The sequence below is a fragment of the Dasypus novemcinctus genome, chromosome 10, assembly GCF_030445035.2.
Source record: "Dasypus novemcinctus isolate mDasNov1 chromosome 10, mDasNov1.1.hap2, whole genome shotgun sequence".
Lineage (NCBI taxonomy): Eukaryota > Metazoa > Chordata > Mammalia > Cingulata > Dasypodidae > Dasypus > Dasypus novemcinctus.
In genome coordinates this window covers 659232-682267 of record NC_080682.1, presented here as the reverse complement: position 1 = coordinate 682267, position 23036 = coordinate 659232, and the positions used below count along the sequence as shown (strand labels likewise).

Here is a 23036-nt window from a genome sequence, read left to right as displayed (position 1 = left end):
CCCCCCGCGCTCTCGGGGCCTTGGGGCGGGTCGCAGGTGGGCCGGGGGAGTGGGGCCGCCGCGAGCTCGAGGGTTGGGGGCGTTCGTACAGGTCTGAGGACGGCGACGGGCTCGCCCGGGCTTCTGGGCCCCCACAACACCGACCCCCGGGGCCCCGAGGAGCTCGCCCAGAGGCAGGAACTCATCGACAGCCCCCAGGTTCCTGGGAACCCCAAGACCCACCGACTCAGACCCAAAGCATCCAGGTCGGGAGTTCCACGCGCGCAGGGCCCCCACCTCCCGCCTCCGCACCTGGAACTGCCCAGCAGGTAGAGCGCGCCCTGGTGATGCGGCGCCGTGATGTCACCTCCCGCCCCTTCCGCATTTTTCCCGGGACTGTGGCACCGACTAGCCCGGCTTGGACTCAGGACCAGCCTGCACCCCACTCTCCCAAGCAAGAGGCTCTTCGAGGGTCTAGCTGCCCAGCCCCCTGCCTCCAGGCTTGGCTGTGCACCCGCTGGGAGTCAGACCCGGGGCTGGAGGCGGGGAGCCAGGCATGGGGCAGAGAAGTGAGGTCACTCCAGGTCCCCTAACTGGGCGGGGCATCCTTTTCCTAGGCGCAAGCTGAGGAGAGGAGGTAAGGGTGAGGGCGCTTGGGCGGCGTGGGAGGATTACCCTGAGGTGACTATCAGCTGAGCTCCCAAGAGGCAGCTAACCAAGGCTAAGGCACAGGGCTACCCAGACTGCCTAACCGCGTGCCAAGGCCCTGGGGTCAGCCAGCGGGGGGAGGCCGGTTCAGGGCAAGTGCTGGGGCGGGTGAGGCAGGGGCCACACAACTGGAGTGGTGGCCAAGTGTGGGGGTTGGATGGTGGCAGCAGCCAACAAGTAGTGAATCGCACAGTTGGAAGTGGTTAGAATGGGAAACGCTACATACTATAATCATTTTATAAGCTTTTTAAAAAGCAAATAAAAAATTCCCCCCCCACACACCAAATGTCTGAAGGGGACTCCCTGGCAGGCCCACTGACCCGGAGGCCATGTCAGGAGTGCCAGGAGGAGCCTGTCATAGCAGGGACGCCCGAGGCTGGCCTGGGTAGCAGGGGGTCCCATCAGGGTGACCATCAAGAGCTGGCCCAAGAAGGTATACACCCCCTCCTTCCCCCCAAGGAGGCCTGGCTCAGCGCAGACCTCTGCCCTGATTTCCACACTGGCTCCTGGCTGTTTTGGGTACACAAGCCGGCTGTCCAGGCCCCTAGGGACAGCGCAGGAGCCAGAACAAGGCAGCCCTTCCCAGAATCCTGGCCTTGGGCAGCAGGCACTCCCCAGGGTGGGATGGGAATGCTGGGCACTTACTCCAGGTCAGTGCCTATCCTGTGGGTGCCACCCCTACCCCACGGTGCCCTTCTGACATGGGCCGCACTGCCTTGGCCTCCCCAGCCCCACCCCTCACCCATTCTTATCCCTACCCGCACCCTGCATGCCCCACCCACAGCTCCTGCTCCTCTTGGCAACACGAGGGGTCCACATACAGCAGTCACCCACATGGACCACTGCCCTGCTGCTGCCTTTCTGGACAATTGCCCTCAGGCCTGATCCCTGCCCATCCCATCCTCTACTTCATCCAGGACAGCAGTGCGACGGGCCTGGCTGACCCAGAGCCGGGGAGGAGCAATCTTCACTGGAATGTGAGGGCCCCCAGCCTCTGCCCTGTGCCCCACATCCTGGGACGCAGCTGCCTTCTCTTTTGCTTAGTGACCCCCCCATGTGCCAGGGAGGCAGGCATTGCCCTGAAGGCTCAGGGGTGCTTAAGGACCTGTCCAAACAGCACAAGGGGTTAAGTTAGAGCCTGGGTTACCAGTCTGAGCCATAACTGGGACTGCTGACCCTGCCCCCCCCCAGTCAGTCCTGGTCCAATACCCCATCTTTGCCATCAGCTCTTGAAGTGTCCAGACCACCCGAGGCTCCTGAGTCAGCCCTACACTTGCCCTGGGGGCAGAGCCTGGCTGAAGCCAGGAAAGTAGAAGTGGCGCCGAGAGGGCTTACGGGCAGCTCAAAAGGTACATAAAAAGGCTTTATTTGCAAGGGAGTAGAAATTTAATCAAACAAGCCAAATCCCATATCGTCATCCGACTCTTCCGATTCCTCCTTCTTTTCGTCTTTCTTTTCCTCTGCTGTAAAGGGGAAAAGTGCAGTGAGAAAGCCCACAGGCCCACCACAACGCACACAGCTGTTCCGGGACTCAGCCTCCAGCCCACCCAGCCAGCCTCCACTTACCTGCAGCTGGGGCCGAGCTGGCAGCAGGAGCGGCAGAGCCCGGGGCGGCGGCCACGGCCACAGCTCCACCGGCAGGCACGCTGGCCAGCTTGCCAATGCCTGCAGAAAGAGGGGAGGTAAGACCCTTGCGGGTGAGCCCAGACAGCTTCAGACACAAATCTAGGTGGTGGCCCCCTGCCCTCCTCCTGGCGAAGAACCCCACCCCACAACCGTCCCAGAGACCCCTTGCTTCACTCTCAAATACAGACTTTCTTCCCTTATCCCACCCTGGAAAATTTTCATCTGAGCACTCTGCTTCTGGGAATCCTTTCTAAAACAAGTCGAGACCCACAGTGGGCCCCGAGGCAGACGAAACAAGCCTGCTGTCCTTGTGGTCCACTGCCTTGGCTCACAGACCCGGCTGCCTCTCGAGTTGGCTTTGCCTAGGTCACACGCACAAAAAAAAGGGAACAGCTGCCAGCAGCTTACTTCTAAATAGGATCAGCAGCTCCAGCCTGACATCACCAGAAAATTATCTGCCCAGCAAACGAGGGGTAAGGAGCCCGTGGCCACCCCAGGACCCCGAGACTCTGCTCCTCATCCCTTTCATGAGATTAGTGAGAGTTGATTACATAAAACCCAAAACCAGGGGAACAAATGTAGCTCAGTGCCTGGGTCACATGTACCCAGTCCCAGATTCAATCCTTGGTACCTCCTGGGGAAAAAAAAAAGGCCAAAACAATTCCCAAAATACCACAGACTTCAGAGAAACGCTAGGATGGGGCCACTGCCAAGCCCAAGAGGCGAGGCCACTGGGAGTCCATCCAGAGAACAGGACTCCCTCTGGAGACCAGTTTCTTGGCATGTCTAGAAGCACCCGCAGTGTGAGCCCACTGCAGCCAGCTCACTCCTCTAAGGCAGGCTTCTAGGGTGCTCTGGTCCACAAGCGAAGCCTGGCAGGCCACAGGCTGGCCAGCAGGGATTAGAATGGACCCCAGAAGACCTGAGGCAGTCCTGGGAAAACCCCCTTCACACACTCACCCTGGGCAATTACATCTTCAATGTTTTTTCCATTTAGCTCACTGATGACCTAAAACAAACACCAGAACCAGCAGTTACCAGAAAAAAGCCTTGACTGGGCCTCCTGGAGTTGAGACAGGGCAAGAAATGTTTTGAGATTTTTGAGACTGCCAAGCCAGCAGAACAATCTTTATAGGCACATGTGAACACTCTTAAAAGTGGAGAGATGATAAAAAATACACTAGATTTCTAAGACTTGCCGTGGGGAGTTTAATATGTTATGCTGACTGCGCGACGAGTCGACAGGCTTTAGCATTTTACTAGTTCTTCAACCGTGAATACTAATAAGCTTCAGTTCTACATCTTGTGTCTTCAGACTCTTGCTAAGCCACTCTGGTCAAGAATTTGCCTGTCACCCCACTTGTTACCTTGGGATTATTCCTGAACCACAGAAAAACTACGTAGAAAATAACGACCTGCACTGGCACAGGCTCGCCACCCCAAACCCGCGGGCGTGCGGGTACCGGGCCCGCTACCTTGTTGAGCCGGTCGTCATCCGCCTCGATGCCCACACTGTCCAGGATCTTCTTGATGTCCTTGGCGCTGGGGGAGGTATTGCCCCCGAGGGCGGCCAGTAGGTAGGAGGCGACGTAGCGCATCCTGAGGCGAGGCGGGGCGGCGTTACCCGCTGGTCTCCCGCCTCCACCCTGGGCCACGGGCCGAGGAAGGCCGCGCGTGGCCCGGCCCAGGGGTCCCGCCGCGGCCTCCCCACGGCGACCGGCCTGTCCCGCGGCCCGGCGCGCCGCCCGCACCCTCCCGGCCCCGCGCCGCGGGCCCCCGCCCCGCCCCGGGCCGCCACACTCACTCGGCGGCGACGGAGAGGCCTCCCGCGTGCGACCTCGGCGGCGTCAAGGAGGGAAAGGAAGACGCCGACGCGGTGGGCGGGGTTAAACCGCTTCCCAGAAGCCTCCGGGACCCGCGTGCGGCGCTCCCGGGAGGGCGCCTCCGGGTGACGTAACGGGCCGCCCAGCCAATAGCACGGAGGGAACGCCATCGTCCTGTCCTAGGCGAGGCGTCGCCCCGAAAGGCGAAGGCATTTCCAGACCCGGCTTCTCGTGCCGGCCGGGGCGAATGTGCCCCGAAACCCGGGGGGCGTTAGGACAAAGCAAGCCGCCATCCCTTACCGGGCCGCCGCTCCCTCCAGCGCCCAGCGCTCCCAGCATACCACGCGACGCCTACAGCTCCCGACATGCAGCGCGGCCGCAGTACGCCCGCGACGCAGGGCGTTGCGGCGGCTCCCCAGAGGGCAACTGCAAGTCCCGTGGTGCATCGCTGCCGGAAGCGCGTGTGCGCCGCCGGCTCGCGCGGCTGCACGTGGGCCCGGGCGGGGGCTGCGAGTACGCCGAACACGCTCTCGGCGGTTCCCGGCCGCGGGCAGCCGAGGCCCAGTGGCCGGCGGGGTACCTCCCCCCGCCGCTGGGCTCCCTGAGGTGGGCGAGCCCTCTTGTCTCGCTCACCCCGTGGATTCGGAGCCTCCTCTAGGCCTAGTGGCTGCGGCCTTACGTGGAGGGTGGCCCTGCCGTGTCAGGTCTCGTGGGTCAGGGCAGCTGGGCCTGAAGACCTTCTGCGCAGGCTTGTGCTGAAGTGCGCTGACCCTCTAGGCCTGCGCAGAGCCGTTGGCACTGCCGCCCTCGGAGCCGAGCCCGGCGGAGCAGCGATGAACGAGTGACAGGATCCCGCCCCTGCGCTGTCGGCCCAGAACTGACTTGAGTGCACGCAGATCACTGGCATAGGTCATTCATCAGCCCCTCCTTGTCAGGGACCCTGCTCCACGCTGGGGTCCTGAGAGGAGGGAACAGGCCCAGCCCTGGGTCCACAGAACTTGGCACTTTAATGCAAAGACAAAAATAGAGAAGGCAGATGCTTAATGGAGGTAGGATTTTCCATTCGCTTGACTGTAAAAGTGTGGAAATGGGTAGAGTTAATGGTAATACTTTATAGTGAGTATAACACACAGCTGGTTTATAAATGAGATTGTGGTTGAAAGGGGTAGTCTAGGGATGTAAATGTCAATTGAAAGAAAAAGAAGTCTAGGGATAGATTGAACACAGTGAACCTGAAGGTGGATGAGGATTGTGGTTTATAGTACAGATACAAAAATATTCTCCTATGAACCAGAACAAATGTACGTCACTATTACAAAGTAGTAAGAATATGGAGATGCATGGGAAAAATACAATTAATGTATTTTATGGGTTATAGTTAACAGCAATATTGTAACTTGGCATCAGTGTCAAAGAAGATACTGTATCAATGCTAAGGGTCAATAATAGGGGTATGGGATTTCTTCTTTTGGACTAAGGAAAATACTAAAAAGTTTACTGAGGCGATGACTGATGAAAGTGAGAGCCACTATACGCTTGGGATAGCATGTCCAAGGCATGGGCATATGTATAACACTGAACCATGTGGTAGAAGATGGACTGTGGTTAACAGCACAAATGTCAATGTTCTCTCACAAGCTATAGCAAATGTGCAGTACATAATGTTAATAATTGGAGGTGTATGGGGAAAAAATACCAGGTGTATGCCACCGACCATGGTTACTGGCAATAGTCTGATGATGTTCTTTCAGAAGCTTTAACAACTGTTCCACAACAATGTAAGGTGGTGGTGGGGGGGTGATGTATGGGAATTCTGCAAATTATGCATGACTGTTTTTTAGGTTCACAGTCTCTCTATTAAAATATATATTTAAAAATCAGTAAGTATGGGGTATATAGTATGATTTCATTTTTGATAATATAGCCACTACAGTACATACACCTAGATAAAAACCCAGAAGCAAAAACAAGATACTAACTCCTAGATTTTGAGAATATTTTCCAGTTTCTTCACTGAGCATGAGCTACTTTTCTATTAGAAAACCTCTTTTTAAAAGGTCAGAGGGCTAAGAACACAGCCAGCAAAGAACCAGCCTCATCCATTAGCTGCTCGGACAGAGACTGCCTCAAATTGTTAACGATTCATTCAAGAGTTTTAGTTTGAGGGGAAAAAAAAAATAGATGGGTCGTTCCAGGCTGAGATAGACCCTGAAGGGCTGCAGGATGGTGGTGGGAGCAGGGACAGAGGCGGCCTTGACCTGGGCCACCTGGGAAAGGGTGACCTCGAGCTGGAGGATGAGAAGGAGCTGGCCCTGCAGAGACGTGGGGTGAGCACAGCAGGCATAGGGGGCCAGTGCGATGGCCCTGAGGTGACCAGAGAGAGCTGGGGCTCGAAGCACACAGGGCACCTGACGCGGAGGGGGCTGGGGGTTGGCTGGAGCACCCCAGGCGGGTGGCTCTTTACAGGTGAGGCCGTGCATAGTGAGGTTTCCTCACTCAGCGTCACCGGGGGGAGGTATAAGGCGGACGAGCCTGGGCACCGTGGCCGTTACGAGTGAAAGCCCTTACAACGTCCTGAGCAGACTAGCCCCCCGTCCTGACTGGTTTTAGGAAGAGCCCTTGGGCAGCTGTGGGCACGACGGGGCGGGGGCAGGGCTAGGGAGGAAACTGCCAGGTCGCCCGGTGGGAGGGGTGGCAGCAGGGGAGGGGCGGGACAGGCGCAGCGCAGGGTCTGCCCAGGCCGGTCCGGACGGCCCCGGTTCGCTCGTCGAGGACCCTCCCCTGAGGAGGACGCGGCACAAGCAAGGGGGTGCGCTCGGCGGGACGGCCACGCTGGGGGCAGCCAGAACTGACCCTTGGTCCCAGGTTCCCGGCTTTGGCACTCAGTGGCCTTGGGCAAAATCTGACTTTCCCTCCTTGCGAAAAAGGGAGGGCCCGAGGAGGCAGCGCAGCAAAGGGAGCGCTCGGTGAGCACCCGGGGGCGCGGCGGCAGGGCGGGCTGCGTCGAGGGCCCGGGACGCGAAAGCGCGGGCCTTGCCGGCGGGAGGCCGCGCGGCTCAGACGCGTGCGGGCGAGCGGGCAGCCCCGGCGGCCAGACGGGCGGCTCGACAGATGGGCAGAGGCGGCGGGGGAGGGGACCCCGGCCCTGAGCACCCGCGCCTCCCGACGAGGCGGGGCCTGGGGCGGGGCCGCGGAGTCCCGGCCCCCGGAAGCGCGCCGGGCGGGAACTGGGGCGCCGAGAGTGCGGGAGCCGGCACCGGGGCTGCCCGGCCAGGAGCGCAGGTACGCGCGGGCCGCGGGCGGGGCGTGGAGCCGGCGAGCGGAGGCGGGCTGCGGGAGGGCGGGGGAAGGCGCCGGCCCCAGGCGTCCGGGGAATCCGGCACCTTCCCCGGCCCGGCCCGCAGCGCTCGCCAGGGGCCGTCCGAGCCCCACACTGGCCTCCCCGGCAGAGGCTGGACCTGGAAGCGGCAGGAGTCCCTCCTCCAGGACTCACGAAGTGGGGGCCCGCCCCCGGGATCCCCAAGCTGCTGGACGGCTTGGACCCTGGGCCCCCTACGCACCCACTCCCCTGGCATCCGGGGCCTGCCTGAGCCCCTGCCCCCACGTGATAGCCGAGGGGCCGAGGCCAGGACGCTCGTTCCTGGAGCAGGGTCACAGCCAGATGACCTGACAGGCCAAATTTCCAGAGTTAGGGCCTGAAGTTATACCCCCCCGCCCAAGTAGGGCACCCCAGGCTGAGGACCTGGGGGCCCCGGCCCCTTTTCCAGAGCCCCATCCTGTCCAGCCCAGACCGCGCCAGACCCTGAGTGCAAGTGCGTCTGAAGTCGGTTCCACTGCAAGGAGGAGGGACCCAGCCCCCACTCCCCCCTCCCCCTGCCTCTGCAGCCTCCCTGGACCCTGCCTGAACAGGCCTGCCTGGCGAGCTGGGACATGTCTGGCCCCCAAGGACAGTCGGTGGGCGATGGCTGTGGTGGCGGAGGGGCTAGAGCCCGCGGCGGTGGCAGCCACTGCAGAAGATGCTGCAGATGCAGCACCCAGGGCAGCCCTGCTCCTGGCCGGGAACCGGCTGAACCTGGACCTGTACCCTGGGGGCTGCCGCAGGCTGCTGCGCTTGTGTGCCGAGCGGCCCCCCCGGCTGCAGCTGGTGGAGTTCCTGCGGCTGAGCGCCCACGAGGACCCCCGGTTGCTGGGGGCTGCCCTGGCCCAGGTGCCGCACAGCCTGCCGCGCCTCCGCTCCCTGGTCCTCGCAGGTGAGATGCACCGTCCCTCCTGGCCCGGCTGGGAGTCCCCGACCCCGCCCCTCTGGCCTCTCCTCCCAGTCCTCAGGGGTGAGCTCTGAGGTGAGGCCGGCCGGCCCGGCTCCCAGACCCTGGAGCTGCCCCGCAGGGGTCTTGCAGCAGACCCCAGTGGGGTGACGGCTCTCAGCTGGGGTGAGCAGGGCCTGTGTCCCGGCCTCCTTTGTCTCCCAGCAACTGCCTGGCCCCAGCCAGGTCGGGTGGGGTGGACGTCTGGAGGCCGTGTCACATCTGGCCACTCCCCTCCAGGCGGGCAACGCCGGGACGCGCTGGGTGCCTGCCTACGTGGCTCCCTGACCTCACTGCCCGCCGGCCTGGGCGGCCTGGCCCGCCTGGCCCACCTGGACCTGAGCTTCAACAGCCTGGAGGCGCTGCCGAACTGCGTCCTGCACCTGCGCGGCCTGGACGCCCTCCTGCTCTCGCACAACCGCCTCCCGGAGCTGCCTGAGGCCCTGGGGGCCCTCCCCGCCCTCACCTTCCTCACCGCGGCCCACAACCACCTGCGGACGCTGCCCCCGGGCCTGGGGGCCCTGTCCACCCTGCAGTGCCTCGACCTCTCCCAGAACCTCCTGAGCACTCTGCCCCCCGAGATTGGGGGCCTGAGCAGCCTCGCTGAGCTCAACCTGGCCTCCAACCGGCTGCAGAGCCTCCCAGCCTCCCTGGGTGAGTTGTGCCCGCGCCCCCGGGCTCCCTGGGGTTGCCCTGGAGCCTTGGCTCCCCGTGGGGCTCATCCCACTCCAGAGCCCACGAGGGCTGCTCAGCGCGGCCCCAGGGTGAGTGTCCTGGCCTGGCCTGGGCGCCCCTGGGGTGGCCGTGACTGGCCCCCTGCTGACGCGGAGCCGGCGCCTGCCGCCAGGGGCTCTGCGGTCCTTGCGGCGCCTGGTCCTGCACAGCAACCTGCTGGCCTCGGTGCCTGCTGGCCTTGCCCGCCTCCCGCTGCTCGCCCGCCTCGACCTGAGGGACAACCAGCTGCGGGACGTGCCCCCCGAGCTTCTGGACGCCCCTTTCGTGCGGCTGCAGGGGAACCCCCTGGGCACGGCCCCGCCAGGCCCCCCAAGCTCCCCAGGTGTGTTTGGTGCTGTGGAGGGGCAGGCTGCGGCCAGCACAAAGGTCCGTGGCTGTGCTGACCACTGCCCGTCCCTTCCTGCAGGGACGCCCGTGGTTCCGGAAATGCCCAGCCTGTTCTTGACCTCGGATTTGGACAGGTGGGGGGGGCGGGCAAGGCTGGAGGCGCGTCCATCCACCCTGGCACATGGCCATACCCAGCACCCTGCCCGTGCCCTGGGAGCCTCCTCCGAGCAGCCCCCAGGGCGGCAGCCCTGCTGTGGCCCACGGGTACCGTTCCTTCCCTCGCTCAGCTTCCCGGTGACCCCCCGAGGCTGCTCCGTGACCCTGGCCTGCGGCGTCCGCCTGCAGTTCCCCGCGGGCGCCGCTGCCACCCCCATCACCATCCAGTACCGCCTGTGGCTGCCGGAGCCCCGCCTCGCGCCCCTGGGTCCCCACGACGCGTTGCTCAGCGCCGTCCTGGAGCTGCAGCCCCACGGCATGGCCTTCCAGCAGGCATGGCGGGCAGGGCGGGGCCGCGGGCAGGGGTCCCCGGCCAGCACCCACGCTCACACCCCCCGTGCCCAACAGGACGTGGGCCTGTGGCTGCTCTGCGTCCCCCCACGGGCCCGGCGTTGCCGTGAGGTGGTGGTCAGGACCGTCGACAATGGCAGCTGGAGGGACCTGGAGGCCCATCTGGAGGAGGAGGCCCCTAGGGTGAGGGTCCCCGGGTCCGGCTGGGAGAGCGCATCAGGGAATGTGCTCCCCTTGACCCTGTTCCCCCACCCAGCAGCTCCCCTCTGACCCCATCTACCACCTGACCCCACGATCCCTGCTCAGCAGCTGCCCTCTGACCCATCTGCCCCCGAGCCGAGCCGTCCTTGTCCTTGACCCCACCCACCCACCCTCTGACTCTGTCTCCCCTGCCCCAGCGGCTCTGGGCTCACTGCCGGGTGCCCCACTTCTCGTGCTTTCTGGTGGTCTCACGCCCTGTGTCCGATTCCTGCCTGGTGCCACCAGAAGGGGGTATGCTCTGCTCCTCGGGGCATGCTGGGATCAAGGTCACGTTCCCCCCCGGGGCCACCGAGGAGCCCCGCCGCGTGCGCATGCAGGTGGGCCGGCTCGGCGGGCGCTGCAGGGTGGGGGGTGGGCCTGTGCCGCCCAGGCGAGGGCTCAGGCCGTCTGTCCCCAGGTGGTGCGCGTGGCCGCCCGAGAGCTGCGAGCCCTGCTGGGGGAGCCCGGGGCGGCCGTGAGCCCCCTCCTGTGCCTCTCGCAGAGCGGCCCCCCCGGCTTCCTTCAGCCGGTCACCGTGCAGCTGCCTCTGCCCCCTGGCGTCACAGGTGAGAGGCCAGTGGGGGTGAGGGGCAGTGAGTGGAGGGGGTCCCCGGCCAGGGTGGCCTCGTCCTGCTACCCCCACCCACCCCCAGGCCTGGGTCTGGACCGTGCCCACCTGCACCTGCTGTACCGGGCGCCCCCTGCAGCCACCTGGGACGACATCACCGCTCAGGTAGCCCTGGAGCTCACACACCTCTACGCCCGCTTCCAGGTCACACACTTCTCCTGGTCAGTGCCCTCACCCCCTCCTGCTCCCAGCACCTCCCGGGGCTCGGGGCGCTCCGGCCCTTACTCCCAGCTCCCCTCCCAGGTACTGGCTCTGGTACACCACCAAGACCTGCGTGGGGGGGCTGGCCCGGAAGGCCTGGGAGCGGCTGCGGCTGCACCGCGTCAACCTCCTCGCCCTGCAGAGGCGCCGCGACCCGGAGCAGGTCCTGCTGCAGTGCCTGCCCTGCAACAAGGTAGGGGGTCCCAGGCGGGGCGGGAGGGCTGGCGGCACAGAGGGCTCCCAGGCTGGACACCGGCAGGGGCCCCGCAGGTGGACGCCACCCTGAAGCGGCTGCTGCAGCGGTACCGCGGCCCGGAGCCCTCCGACACTGTGGACATGTTCGAAGGCGAGAAGTTCTTTGCTGCCTTCGAGGGTGGCATCGAGGTGGATGCTGGTAGGCCCCCGCCCCGGGAGGAGGGCCCGCCCCCGGGAGGAGGGCCCCGCCCCTGGGAGGAGGGCCCCACGACGCGCCCCCCTACCCCTGCCCACCCCCCCGCCTCCCCAGACCGCCCGGACTGCGTGGACGGCCGGGTCTGCTTCGTCTTCTACTCGCACCTGAAGAACGTGAAGGAGGTGTACGTGACCACCGCCCTGGACCGGGAGGCCCAGGCTGTGCGGGGCCAGGTGGGCCAACGGGGAGGCCCCCCCTGGCCTGTGCGGGCCCAGGTGGGCCAACGGGGAGGCCCCCGGCTGCCCTGGGCAGAGCTGGAGCCCTGAGCCCACTCCCACCCGCAGGTGTCCTTCTACCGGGGCACGGTGCCCGCAGAGGTGCCTGAGGAGGCGGCAGCCGCCCGGCGCAGGGGCACAGACGGCCTGTGGATGGCCACGCTGCCCCTCAAGCTGCCGGTGAGGCTGGGCTGGGCGGGGGGCCGGGTGCAGAGCAGAGGGCCAGGCCTCACCGGGCCCCTTCCTCTCGGCCGACAGAGACTCCAGGGCTCTGAGGCCACCCAGCAGGGTCCGGGCGCCAACCTCTCCCTGGCACCTTTGAACCTGGGTGACGCCGAGAGTGGCTTCCTGACTCAGAGCAACCTGCTGAGCGTGGCCGGACGCCTGGGCCCTGACTGGCCAGCCGTGGCCCTGCACCTGGGCGTGCCCTACCGCGAGCTGCAGCGAATCCAGCACCGCTTCCGGTGAGCCCCCACCAGCGCCTGCTCCCAGTGCTGCCCGCTGCCCACTGCCTGCTGCCCACTGCCCCCCGACAGCGCCCGCTCCCGGTGCTGCCCACCGCCTGGTGCCCACTGCCTCCCACCGCCACCCACTCCCCTCTGCTGCCCACTGCCTGGTGCCCACTGTCTCCCACTGCCACCTGCTCCCTCTGCTGCCCATCTTGGTTCTGGGTGCTGGCCCATATTTTGTCCCGGGAGGTGGGGGCCAAGCAAGCATGAGGCTGGAAAGGAAGGGTGTGGTCCTGTGTGGCCCAGAGGCTGGAGCTCACCTTCTGAGGGCTCAAGGAGCACTGGGCATGGTGGTGCCAAGCACGGCCCCTCATCACTATTGTTCCCTCTCCAGGGATGACCTGGACGGGCAGATCCGCCATATGCTTTTCTCCTGGGCCGAGCGCCACGCTGGGCAGCCCGGTGCGGTGGAGCTCCTGGTGCATGCCCTGGAGCAGAGTGACCGAAGGGATGTGGCCGAAGAGGTGCGGGCAGTCCTGGAGCTTGGCCGCCACAAGTACCAGGATGGCATCCGGCGCACAGGCTTGGCCTCTGGACGCCCCACCCCACCTGGAGCCTCGGCCTCCCAGACTCCGGAGCCTGCGCAAGCCTAGCCCCCAGACCTGGGGCTGGCCCCCACCTTCCCTGGCCCAAAGGCACAGCCGTCCCCGCGGAGCCTCCCGTGCTGTGCCCCCAGCGCAACAACGTCGCCTGTTCTGATGCTGTCTCAGCTTATTTGTAGGGAGGGGAGAGGGTGGGGTGCAGACCAGACCCTGGCGTGGAAGGGGCCCCTGGTGGGCAGGCTCCCCCCACCCCTGCTGCTGTCCCCACCCCAGTCGTCCCCTCTCTGCCTCCCGCCCCAGGAGCCCTAATTTTCCCGGGAGGAAGAGGCGCTTAGGAAGTAACCAAGTAACCGCTGAGGCTCAACGGATACAAAGTCGCCAGGCCCCTCCCGACCAGTCCCCCCCACCTGACCGGGCCATCGGGCTGAGCACTTACCGTACGGCCCCGGGACCCGGATCTCCCTGCAGCCGGCCCTGTGCCCTCAACCCCTGGGTGCCTGATCCTGGCACAGGCCAAGGAAGGGCCCTGGGGGCGCGCAGAACCTCCGCCCTGGGGGCGGGCAGAAGGCAGGGGGTGGAGCCCGCGTGGGGGGCGGAGCGGACGCGCCTCCTGGCCTCGGTCCCGCCCGGTGCGCGGTACCGCGGGGAGACGAGCGCGGCGGCGGCGGCGGAGCGCGCGGTGAGTGCCCACCGGCCGCGCCCTAGCGCTTGGTGCCCCCGGCTGCGGGGCGATGGCGCGCGGGCGCGGGCCCCCGGTGGCCGGCGGATGCTCCCGGATCGGGGAGGCCGTGCTCGTCCCCGGGCCAAGCGCGCTCCCGGCGCACACGTGTCACCGCGGGGTGTGGGCGGGGGTCGGCGCCGGGGACTGAGAGGCCTGGCGGTGGGGACGCAGGCGTGGGAGGCCGCCGGAAGCCGGGGGCACGTGCGTGGCTGGAGGCCCATCCCACGCCTCCTTTGTCCGCCCGTCAGAGGCCGCGCTACTCGAGTCCCTTCCGCCCCCTCCAGCCGGCAGGACAGAAGGCGTCCCCGGAGGGGGGGAGCCGGCGCCAGCCCCAGCCGCGTCCCACCCCATCGCCTTTCCCGGGCGGGGGAGGCTCGGGCTCCCCTCACTTGTGGGCCACGGTCCCACGGCGGGCCGGGGGCGGCGGCCTCGGGTAAGCTCAAGGTTGACTTTGCCGCGGTCCTCGCCGGCTGGGGCTGCGGGGTTTCTATGGCAACGCCCGGTCCTGGCGGAGAGCCCCGGGCAGCCCTCTCCTTACCCGGGCTGGAAGCCACCAAGTGAGGGCAGGGAGAGGGGGCGCCGGGCCCCGCACTCCCACATTCCAAGACCTGCCCCGGGTCCCCACACCCCTACGTGGTCTACCTGACCCCTAGGACCCCCCATCTTCCTGACAGGAAGTGGGGCCCAGGAGGAAAGGCCCCGGGTCGAGGAGAGACCCCAGGGAGGGGCCGCGGAAGGACGCAGCCCCTACCCAAGGGCCCGGGACCTGGAGCCTGGGCGGACTGTGCCCGAGGGGTGGGGGCGGGCGGGGCGGAGGTCAGGCACCGGGGATGGGGCAGCCCGGCCGCTGGGGGGGCTCTGGGAGTGCCGCGCCCGTGCCCTCTGGACTTACCAGGCCAGCAGGGCCTGTGGGTGGCACCCAGAGGCCTCTGACCGCCCCCTGCCCTGCCTTCCCAGCGGCCAGGCCCCCAGGACCCACAGGCCGTGCAACCCGGCGCCGGGGGGAGCGCGGAGGCCACAGCACCCCGGTGCGCGGGCCTGGGCCGACCCAGGGTGGGCAGGGAGCTCTGGCATCCCTGTGGGCGCGCGGCGCGGGGTCCCCAGGCCACACCACTTCTCATTCCTCTCCCGGGGCGGCCGAGGCAGATGAGCGCACCCAAAGTGAAAGAGAAAGTCCCCCCGGCCCCGCCCCGTGCCGCCTCCCGCCCGCCCTGTACCTCCTCGGCGGGGCTGGGGTAGGAGGAGGGAGCCCCGAGCGGCGCGGGGTGAGCGGATGCGGGGCGGGCTGCTGGCGGGACTGGGGGCTGCGGAGGATCCGGGAGCCAGCCGGGCCGCGCGACCCAGAGCAGCGGCCCTTGGCCTTGGGGGGTTGGGGCAGGACACCGGAAGGACCCCCGCGGCGCAGGGCTTGTGCCTGGGCCCCTGGGAGGCTCCCCAGCCCTGCTCAAGTGGGAGGCGCCCCTGGATTGGATGGGGGATACGTCAGAAGGCCAGCTGACCCCCTTCCCCGGTCGCCCCCCACCCACACACGCCTCCCAGAGGTCCCCCATCGCTGGGGGCCTGCCTGTCTGGAAACCGGGAGGTCCTGCTGGACGTCGGTGAGGAGGGGGTGTGGCGCCCGGGCGTGGGGTGCGGCGGGAGGGGCTCTGCCCCAAGCTGCCCGCGTCCGGCTGGGAGCTCAGCCCGCGTTGGGGGTCTTGAGGCGCCAGGCAGGAGGCAGTGAAGAGGCCCCAGCCCCGTCCCAGAGGGCAGGCGCCGCTGTCTGCTCAGGGACGTGGGGGTGGGAGCTCGGGGGGGGGGGGGGGCGGTGCGGTGCGGCCCCAGTGCAGGGTCCAGGCGCCTGGGGTGATGGGTATCCGCGACCTCTCCCCCACAGGCACCTGGCCCTTTAAAAGCCCGAGCACGGCTGCGTGCACGTGCACGTGCGCCTGTGCGAGGCCGCCGGGCGGCCGAGGGGGGGGCGAGGCCGGGAGGGCGGGGAGGGGAGGGGGCTCCTCCCGGGACGCGGCTTGGCTCTGGCCTGGGGTGCAGGGTGAGGGGCGAGAGGTGGCCGGAGCCCGGAGGGGGGAGATGGGGGGGCTGGAGGGGGGGGGCGGGGAGGAGGCGGGGGGGGGGGATCCTCACTCCCGCGGTGCCTCCTCCCCCCCAGGCCTAGGCGGTGGTGGGCAGCTGACGTCTGAAGCCCCCTGCCCGCGCCGGCTGCGCCTCGTCCGCGCTCGCGTCCCCCCCCACCTGGAGCTACATGGCTGACCAGCAGATCAGGTGAGCGCCCGCCCCGCGGCCCGCGCGCCCCGCGGCCCCCGCCCCCGCCTGACGCCCCCCTCCCGCCCGCAGCCTGCCGGCCAAGCTCCTCAACGGCGGCGTCGCGGGGCTGATCGGGGTCACCTGCGTGTTCCCCATCGACCTGGCCAAGACGCGGCTGCAGAACCAGCAGAACGGCCAGCGCCTGTACTCGAGCATGTGCGTGGGGCGCGCGCTCGCGGGGGCCTCCTCGCGCCTGTGGGTGGGGCGCGGCGGGCCTCACCCCTGCTCCTGCGACCCCTTCACGCGGTTCTCTCTAACAAAAAGGGAAACTGAGGGCAGACCGGGTCAGGGCTGGGAGGGTTGTTTCTCAGCTCACCCCGACCCCCTTGGCCGCAGGTCCGACTGCCTGGTCAAGACCATCCGCTCGGAGGGCTACTTCGGCATGTACCGGGGTGAGGCTCGGCCGCCTGGAGGGGCAGCAGGGTGATCCCCCTCCCACACCTGGGGGCCAGCAGGGGTGGGCGTGGCTGTGTGTGCCCCCCCCCCCCAGCACTTACCGCCCGGAGCTGGTGTGTTGCACCCCCACCGTGGCACCGTCATCCCGCTGCCTCTGGAGTGGGGGCCCCTGCCTGCCTGGGGGGCGGGGGCATTGCCGCGAAGCGGCTTAGGAGACAATCCCTGAGCCTGGACTTGCCAGGCTGCGTGGGCAAGGGGCCCTCTCCGCCTGCCTCCACCCACTGGGCCAGCCCGCCTGCCCGCGTGGGCATCTCGGTGCCGCTCTGGGCTCTGGGGCTCTGCTCCCCACTCCCCCTTCAGCGCCCCCCGCCCCGGGGTGGGGCAGGTGGCGGTGGGGTGGGGTGGAGCCTGGGGGTGCGCCGAGCACGCTCGGAGGACACCGCCACCTTGTCCCCGCCCCAGCTGGGCACAAGGCAGGCCCAAATGTGGGTGAGAGGGCAGCGGGAGCCAGCCAGGGCGCGGCCAGGGCTTTGCGGCCCCGGCCAGTGAGCGGTCTCCCTCCCCCGACCTCCCCGTCCCCCAGGAGCTGCTGTGAACCTGACCCTTGTCACCCCCGAGAAGGCCATCAAGCTGGCCGCCAACGACTTCTTCCGTCACCAGCTTTCCAAGGACGGGTGAGGGGCTCGGCCAGCTGGGCTGTGGGGGGCGTCTCCGGCAGGCCTCGGGGGCCTTTGGCCACAGACAGAGCAGCAGCTGTGGCTTGTCTCGCCCGCCGCCCCCTGCGCCAGGCTCGGAGGGCTCCACCCCCACGGGCACCCCTTCCGGCTGCCTGGTCTCCCCATTCTCCCTGCTGTCCTTCCTGCTTGTCCTCCCTGCATCTACCCTGTCCCCCGCCCCTGCCCTGAGCAGAGCCAGCCTGCTGCTGACTCAGGTGTGCCCAGACCCCAGCTGTCCTTGGCTTGCAGCCACTGCTCCCCACATAGGCTGGAATTGCGGGGGGCACCAACCAGCCTTCCTTTGCCACCAGAGTGGGACTGACAGCTGCTTCTTCTTGGGGTGCGAGACCCCCAGCCCTTGTTTTTTCCCCGGTCACGGATGCCTGCCTGCTCTTCCCATCCCTGCCCGCGGCGCCATCTGTTTCCCAGTGGCTTTGTGCCCGTGGCTGCACGCGCTGGAGCTCGCGTCTGGGGCTGGGGGGCGGGTCTGCGGGCTTCACGGCCCCCACCCTTTCACACCCAGAGCCCCCCATGTGAACGGCAGGGCCTGCCTCCCCCTCTGGGGCACAGGCTGCCCCTCCGTCCTCACCGTGCCCGCCTCCCTGGCCCAGGAAAAAGCTGACCTTGCTGAAGGAGATGCTGGCCGGCTGCGGAGCCGGCACCTGCCAGGTCATCGTGACGACCCCCATGGAGATGCTCAAAATCCAGCTGCAGGATGCCGGCCGTATAGGTGGGGCCCAGGGCCGGAGCGGGGCAGCCCCAGCCCCCTCCCTGCGCGGAGGGCGAGCCAGCCTGTCCCCTTTCTCCCCAGCCGCCCAGAGGAAGATCCTGGCTGCACAGGCCCAGCCCCCGGTGGAGGCGCCCCGGCCCACGGCCACGCAGCTGACCCGGGAGCTGCTGCGGAGCCGCGGCATCGCCGGTCTCTACAAGGGTCTGGGGGCCACGCTGCTCAGGTGGGGGAACGGGGCGTGGGGGAGGGGCGGCCCGGCGCTGCTGCACGGGCCCTTGTGTCACCACCACCTCTCCCCCAGGGACGTCCCCTTCTCCATCGTCTACTTCCCGCTCTTTGCCAACCTGAACCAGCTGGGCCAGCCGGCGTCTGGGGAGAAGTCGCCCTTCTACGTGTCTTTCCTGGCGGGGTGTGTGGCCGGCAGCACAGCCGCCGTGGCCGTCAACCCGTGCGATGGTCAGTGCGTGGGTCTGGGCTTCGGGCCGGGCTCCGGGCGGGGCGGGGGCTGCCCGGCTGACCCTCGCGCCCCCACAGTGGTGAAGACGCGGCTCCAGTCTCTGCAGCGCGGGGTCAACGAGGACACCTACACGGGGTTCCTGGACTGCACCAGGTGGGGCCTGGGGTGGGGCGGGATGCAAGGACCCGGGGACGGGCTGGGGGGGCAGACGCCTGACCCTGCGCCTCCTACCCGCCCGCAGGAAGATCTGGCGACACGAGGGCCCGGCGGCTTTCCTGAAGGGCGCGTACTGCCGCGCCCTGGTCATCGCCCCACTCTTCGGCATCGCACAGGTCGTCTACTTCCTGGGCATCGCGGAGTCCCTGCTGGGGCTGCTGCCGGGACCCCAGGCCTGAGCGCGGGCCGCCCCAGCAGCCCTGCAGGACTGGAGCGGGTCCAGAGCGCGGCAGGGCAGTCGACGGGAGCACCCCGGGAAGGGGTGCAGGGCCCCTCCCCAATGGGGGGCACACCCAGGACCAGGGGCCTGTCTGCACAACCATTGGGATCAATGTTTTATTTATGTAGAAAACGCAGAAATCTTTACATTCCTGGAGCCAGCGCCCCGCCCACCCTGGCCTGCGAAGCCCCAGGGGCAGAGCTGGTCTCGGCTGGGGTCCCCAGGCCTGGGCTGGGCAGGCTGCCCCCACCCCATCCAACTCCAGTCCCGGGGGGCGGCCCCCGGCCCACAGGGGCCCCGCACAACCTATTTATTGACCTGCCGGCCCCAGTGGCGCTGTCCACCCTTGCTGGGGTGGCCGGCCTCCGCTGCCCTCCCTGCTCGGCCAGGGCTGGGCACCACTGCCCACCCCCTTGAGGGAGGCTCGGTGGTCCCAGGGTTGAGCTAGGAAGCAGGGTGGGGGTCATGCCGAGCTGCGACTCCCAGGCAAGCCTGCCCCCGCAGTGGGACCCCGCCCCCCCCCCAGCCAGGTCCTGGCGCACGCGGGCCGTGAGCATGGGGGTAGCGGGCCACCCGCCCCGTCCTCAGCGGCCGGGCCCCTCAGGGATGGGGTTGGGGGCCAGGGCCCTCCCCGCGTGGCCAGGCAGCGTGAGCACCCCGGGCTTGCCCCACCTGGGGCTCACCTCTCCAGCCTGGCCACAAGGGCTGCACCCGGCAGACCCCTCTTCTGAGGGCCCCCTGGACCTGGAATGGGCTGGGTGCAATCCTGAGGACCACATGGAGCCTGGGACCCCTGCTGTGCTGGGGGGTTGAGCTGCCCCCTCAGCCCTCCTGTCTCCCCCAGCTCACCTAGGCCCCCGAACACTCTGGACAGCCCCTCCCCTTCGTGTTGTGAATCAGGCAGACCCCCCCCCCCCGCCCGCCCCAGCCAAGTGCTCGTGTTGGTGAGCCGTCCTGACGTGGTGGTGCTGTGCCCCCTCCATGGCCCCCTCTGTGGGGTCCCTTCCCAGTGACACTACCTGGGGCTCAGGCCTGGGCCCCCCAGTCTACGGTTGTCCCTGGGAGCTGCCCCCTCCCGTCATCCCTGTACTTTGGAAGCTGCTGCTGCTTACAGAATTATATTTTTTTTTTGAAGAGTTTTAAGAGGTTGTAACTTTTTGTGTCTTGTCACGTTAAAAGGATAAATAAATATTCTAAGTAGACGCCTCCTACCTGGACTCTGCTTGGGGGGCGGGGGGAGAATGCAGCCCCTCCCCTAGCCCGTGCGCGCCCCCTGCAGCCCGTGCGCGCCCCCTGCAGCCCGCCCGCCCAGCCTGGGGGGGCCTCTGGGCAGGGTGGGGTACAGGCAGGGCGGCCCCTTCTTCCCACTGACCCCAAGCCACCCTCGGGCTGGCAGGCAGGGCTGGGCCGTAGGGCCCAGGGACTCCCAGCCAGTCCGCGCGCTGCCCGGCCCATCCCAGGCCTCCATTCGCCGGCGCCGCCCCTCCCCGGCTGGTCCTCCGCATCCTGCGGCGCCGCAGTGCATTGTGGGAAACTCCCAAGTTCTCACAGCTGCCGCCTGCTCGCGTTGGCCCAGGAGAGCGCAGCCGAGGTGGGAGCCTGCGGGGAGCCTGCGGGGAGGCTGCGGGGGGCGGCCGGGGGCGGCGGGGCGGGGGCGCGTGGTCCCGCCTGAAGGTCAGGGCCGGGAGGGGGGGGCCGGGTTGAGCTGAGCAGCTCCGGAGAGGGGGAGTGGACGGGTGTGGGAAGTTTGGGGGTCTGCGGGGACTGGCGAGCCGAGCAGACCTGCCCTTTGCAAACCTGCCCCCTGCAGCTGGCCTCCCTGGAGGGGCGGTGGCTCTCGGAACGTGGGGCAGCAGCTGGGCCTCTTGCCCGGACAGCCCCATTGTGCTGTGACCTTCAGGTGACCTTCCAAGTGCTCAGCGTGCCTGGCCCAGGTGGGGTCCTGGCTGTGTCCCCCCAGAATGTCGCTCTCTCTGAGGGTGTGCCCCAGGGCAGAGGGGCTGCGCCCCCGTCCAGGTGCCCCGGGCTGCTTCCCACCCCGCTGGGACCTGGGGCACCTGGACGTGGCCTTGCCACACCCGGGCCCTTGCCCCTGCCCAGCGCGCAAACCAGACGCAGGGTGTCAAGGACACGGTGTGCGGGTGGTGCAGACAGGCCCCTGCCCCCCCAGGCTGGCTCAGGGAGGGCCGCCTGCCCTTGAGCCGGGACGCAGGCCGGGCTGGCTGGGGAGCCGGGGAGGGGCCCACGGGTCCCCTCCTGGGGAACTGCCCCCTCAGGCCTTCAGCTTCCAGGTCCCCGTGAGGCTGGCGGCCTGGGTGCCCTCCCTTGCCGGCCGCCCGCTCCTGGGTGGCCGACCTGCCCTCGCGCTGGCCAGGCCGCGTCGCCCGGGAAGCCGGATGCTGCTGGGGAGGTATGTGGCCCAGCCTGCCTGTGCCCCCCACGGCTGGGGTCTGCCTGCCCTTGACCACAGACCCTTCCAGTTCTCAGGGCCAGATGGGGTCCCCGTCCCCACCGGGGTCTCCTTGCCCTGGGTCGGCTTGAGGGTGGACGAGACCCTCGCTGGAGGAAGAAATCAAGGCCCCGGGCTGGTCTGTCTGGCCACCAGCCCACACAGGCTCCCTGCTTCTGCCTCTGGCTGGAGGGGTGGACGGCCGGACAGAGGCCAGGCAGAGGAGGAGACCGACGCCTGCAGCCGCCCCTGCGTCACATACTGGAGAGCCCAGGGCACCGCAGGCCCCCAGATGTGCAGTGGGTGAGGCTGGCCGGGCAGGGGTGGCCCCTGAGCTGGACCCCTGCTTGTCTCTCCCTCCAGGCCCCAGATAAAGCCTGGGGGTGGGCAGCCCTGAGCCCCTCCTCCACCTGTCCAGTGCTGCCAGCCATGGAGACCAGAGGGAAGTCAACCAGTGGCCCCAAGCCCGACGCCAAGGCGCCCCAGGCCCCCCCTGAGGCCAAGGGCCCCCCGGCCGCCGACGGGAAGGCACCGGCCGCTGCCTCTGCAGAGCCTGGGAAGAAGGAGGCCCGAGCAGAGAAGCAGGAGCAGCCGGCAGCCCCCAGCCCAGCGCCCGCCAAGAAGACCCCAGCCCAGGCGGCCCCCGCCCTGCTCAACAACCACAGCAACCTGAAGCCGGCGCCCGCCGCCCCCACGGCCCCCCGCAGCCCCGATGCAGCCCCTGAGCCCAAGGGTCCTGGGGACGGGGCCGAGGAGGACGAGGCCGTCCGTGGGCGCCCAGGCTGCCCAGGCCCTTGGCCCTTCGAGAACTTGACGCCCCTCCTGGTGGCGGGGGGCGTGGCCGTGGCGGCCGTGGCCCTGGTTCTGGGTGTGGCCTTCCTGGTCCGGAAGAAATGATGCCGGAGCCCAGGTGGGGGCCGCAGCGACCCCGTACAGACCTAGGGAGACCAGTGCATGCATCAGTACCTACCTATCCACCCACGTCGCGCGCCCACATGCACCCCTGCACACTCGCGGGGGAGAACACGGCCTCCCGGCAGGACGGGGCGGGCGCGGCTGGGGCGGCAGGGAGGGGTGGCCCCGGGGCGGCCCGCCTGGCATGTCCTCCGAGGATGTGCTCACACGTGCCGGCCCGGCCTGCGGGTGGCCCGGGGGTCCCACTGGCAGCACATGCAGTGGGCATCCTGGGGGCTGGGCAGACATTAAAGGGCACGCTGTTTCACTCTCCCCACTTCTGCTCTCTGCTTCTGGCTGGGGGCCCCTCCATCCTGCGGCAACACGCTGGGGGCAGTGGGTGCCTGGCAGGGAGACAAGGTGGGGGGCAAGGACCCCCAGCGCCCCACCCGTAGAGCGCTCCCTCCCACCTGAACCAGCACCCCAGCATCACAAGCGTATACGCGCAATAGCACACCGCCCGGCCGGGGACGCCCCAGGCCCCGCCGTGACCCATGGCAGCGGGCACCGTGCCCACACCGAGCTGGCCGCTGTGGAGGCCATGTGAAATAAACACCTTCTAAAGGCTGGACTGGCGTCCTCACCTGCTCGTGGCCGGAAGAGCAGGGCCCCCTCACTGGCCCCGCTGCCACCTCCTGCCCTTGAGCCTGGTGGGGTCCATCTGTGGCCCCACCCCAGCCCACTGGCCACATCCCGACCTTCCTGGGGCCCTGACCCCAGATGGACCCCAGGGGCTGCGGGGCGGGCAGGAGGAGCCCCAGGCGCAGGCCGCCCGCCCCGGTCCGCCCAGTGCTGGGCAGGCGGCAGGGCCAGGACTGGTGGGGGAGGGGAGCCTTGCCCACTCAGGCTGACCTGCTTGGCCAGGGAGAGCCCCTCTCTCGGGCCTGCCCTCAGCAGGGAGCTCTCCCCATCCCTGGCGGGGGTGGAGGCGGGGCGGGGGCAGGGCTTCCTCCCGTCACTGCCCGTCTGAGCAGATGGCGCCCCGAGCCCACCCTGACCAGGTGTCCGGCCGCTAGGCTGCCTGGGGAGCCTGGAAGGGGCAAGGCTCGGACCGGCCCCAGGACTGCTCTGTGCGCCA

The 23036-nt window shown here is 68.0% G+C and overlaps 4 protein-coding genes and 1 non-coding gene across 17 annotated transcripts; 3 read left to right on the top strand and 2 right to left on the bottom strand.

Moving 5' to 3' along the window:
* Positions 1–2032: 2032 nt before the first annotated feature.
* On the bottom strand, positions 2033–4265 carry RPLP2 (ribosomal protein lateral stalk subunit P2). Its single transcript, XM_058304919.2, has 5 exons — positions 4118–4265; positions 3789–3912; positions 3274–3322; positions 2254–2352; positions 2033–2150 (listed from the first exon to the last, which is right to left on the bottom strand). Exons 2-5 carry the CDS (start codon positions 3909–3911, stop codon positions 2074–2076), a joined length of 348 nt encoding a protein of 115 aa, XP_058160902.1. The 5' UTR covers position 3912; positions 4118–4265; the 3' UTR covers positions 2033–2073.
* Positions 3094–3227, bottom strand: LOC111763631 (small nucleolar RNA SNORA52). Its single transcript, XR_002796466.1, has one exon. It is a non-coding gene; the product is annotated as a small nucleolar RNA SNORA52 (small nucleolar RNA).
* A 369-nt stretch (positions 4266–4634) lies between the features above and the next one.
* On the top strand, positions 4635–12952 carry PIDD1 (p53-induced death domain protein 1). 4 transcript variants are annotated; one of them, XM_058304896.1, is made up of 16 exons: positions 7276–7418; positions 8022–8386; positions 8681–9094; positions 9288–9497; positions 9582–9636; positions 9790–9991; positions 10067–10192; positions 10408–10587; positions 10668–10815; positions 10903–11038; positions 11121–11271; positions 11349–11472; positions 11584–11702; positions 11814–11924; positions 12003–12208; positions 12588–12952. In XM_058304896.1, the coding sequence occupies exons 2-16, from the start codon at positions 8098–8100 to the stop codon at positions 12844–12846; spliced, it is 2730 nt and encodes a 909-aa protein (XP_058160879.1). In that variant the 5' UTR covers positions 7276–7418; positions 8022–8097; the 3' UTR covers positions 12847–12952. The 4 variants fall into 4 exon arrangements, with proteins under 4 accessions (XP_058160878.1, XP_058160877.1, XP_058160879.1 ...); XM_058304895.2 differs by lacking the exon at positions 7276–7418 and adding an exon at positions 4635–5185 and having other exon boundaries at positions 11814–12208; XM_058304894.2 differs by lacking the exon at positions 7276–7418 and adding an exon at positions 6984–7102 and having other exon boundaries at positions 11814–12208.
* An 82-nt stretch (positions 12953–13034) lies between these two features.
* On the top strand, positions 13035–19757 carry SLC25A22 (solute carrier family 25 member 22). 10 transcript variants are annotated; one of them, XM_058304909.2, is made up of 10 exons: positions 13400–13474; positions 15666–15778; positions 15851–15976; positions 16157–16212; positions 16800–16890; positions 17544–17662; positions 17744–17885; positions 17964–18118; positions 18197–18272; positions 18361–19757. In XM_058304909.2, exons 2-10 carry the CDS (start codon positions 15759–15761, stop codon positions 18512–18514), a joined length of 939 nt encoding a protein of 312 aa, XP_058160892.1. In that variant the 5' UTR covers positions 13400–13474; positions 15666–15758; the 3' UTR covers positions 18515–19757. The 10 variants fall into 10 exon arrangements, with proteins under 10 accessions (XP_071073992.1, XP_058160892.1, XP_058160889.1 ...); XM_058304910.2 differs by lacking the exon at positions 13400–13474 and adding an exon at positions 13781–13949; XM_058304911.2 differs by lacking the exon at positions 13400–13474 and adding an exon at positions 14705–14781.
* A 293-nt stretch (positions 19758–20050) lies between these two features.
* On the top strand, positions 20051–22529 carry CEND1 (cell cycle exit and neuronal differentiation 1). Its single transcript, XM_004456101.4, has 2 exons — positions 20051–20146; positions 21368–22529. Exon 2 carries the CDS (start codon positions 21434–21436, stop codon positions 21899–21901), a length of 468 nt encoding a protein of 155 aa, XP_004456158.2. The 5' UTR covers positions 20051–20146; positions 21368–21433; the 3' UTR covers positions 21902–22529.
* Positions 22530–23036: the final 507 nt, after the last annotated feature.

What these genes read in the sequence shown, in the direction of transcription:
- SLC25A22 (XM_071217891.1), top strand. Translation starts at nt 15,759, where the DNA reads ATGGCTGACCAGCAGATCAG. An exon ending in CTACTTCGGCATGTACCGGG is followed by an intron (nt 16,213 to 16,799) that starts GTGAGGCTCGGC and finishes CCCGTCCCCCAG; the next exon opens with GAGCTGCTGTGAACCTGACC. An exon ending in GGCCGTCAACCCGTGCGATG is followed by an intron (nt 18,119 to 18,196) that starts GTCAGTGCGTGG and finishes GCGCCCCCACAG; the next exon opens with TGGTGAAGACGCGGCTCCAG.
- PIDD1 (XM_058304895.2), top strand. Translation starts at nt 8,098, where the DNA reads ATGGCTGTGGTGGCGGAGGGGCTAGAGCCCGCGGCGGTGGCAGCCACT. An exon ending in CAGGTCACACACTTCTCCTG is followed by an intron (nt 11,039 to 11,120) that starts GTCAGTGCCCTC and finishes CTCCCCTCCCAG; the next exon opens with GTACTGGCTCTGGTACACCA. An exon ending in CGAATCCAGCACCGCTTCCG is followed by an intron (nt 12,209 to 12,587) that starts GTGAGCCCCCAC and finishes TTCCCTCTCCAG; the next exon opens with GGATGACCTGGACGGGCAGA.
- CEND1 (XM_004456101.4), top strand. Translation starts at nt 21,434, where the DNA reads ATGGAGACCAGAGGGAAGTCAACCAGTGGCCCCAAGCCCGACGCCAAG.
- RPLP2 (XM_058304919.2), bottom strand. Translation starts at nt 3,911, where the DNA reads ATGCGCTACGTCGCCTCCTACCTACTGGCCGCCCTCGGGGGCAATACC. An exon ending in ATGACGACCGGCTCAACAAG is followed by an intron (nt 3,323 to 3,788) that starts GTAGCGGGCCCG and finishes TGTTTGTTTTAG; the next exon opens with GTCATCAGTGAGCTAAATGG. An exon ending in CAGCTCGGCCCCAGCTGCAG is followed by an intron (nt 2,151 to 2,253) that starts GTAAGTGGAGGC and finishes TCCCCTTTACAG; the next exon opens with CAGAGGAAAAGAAAGACGAA.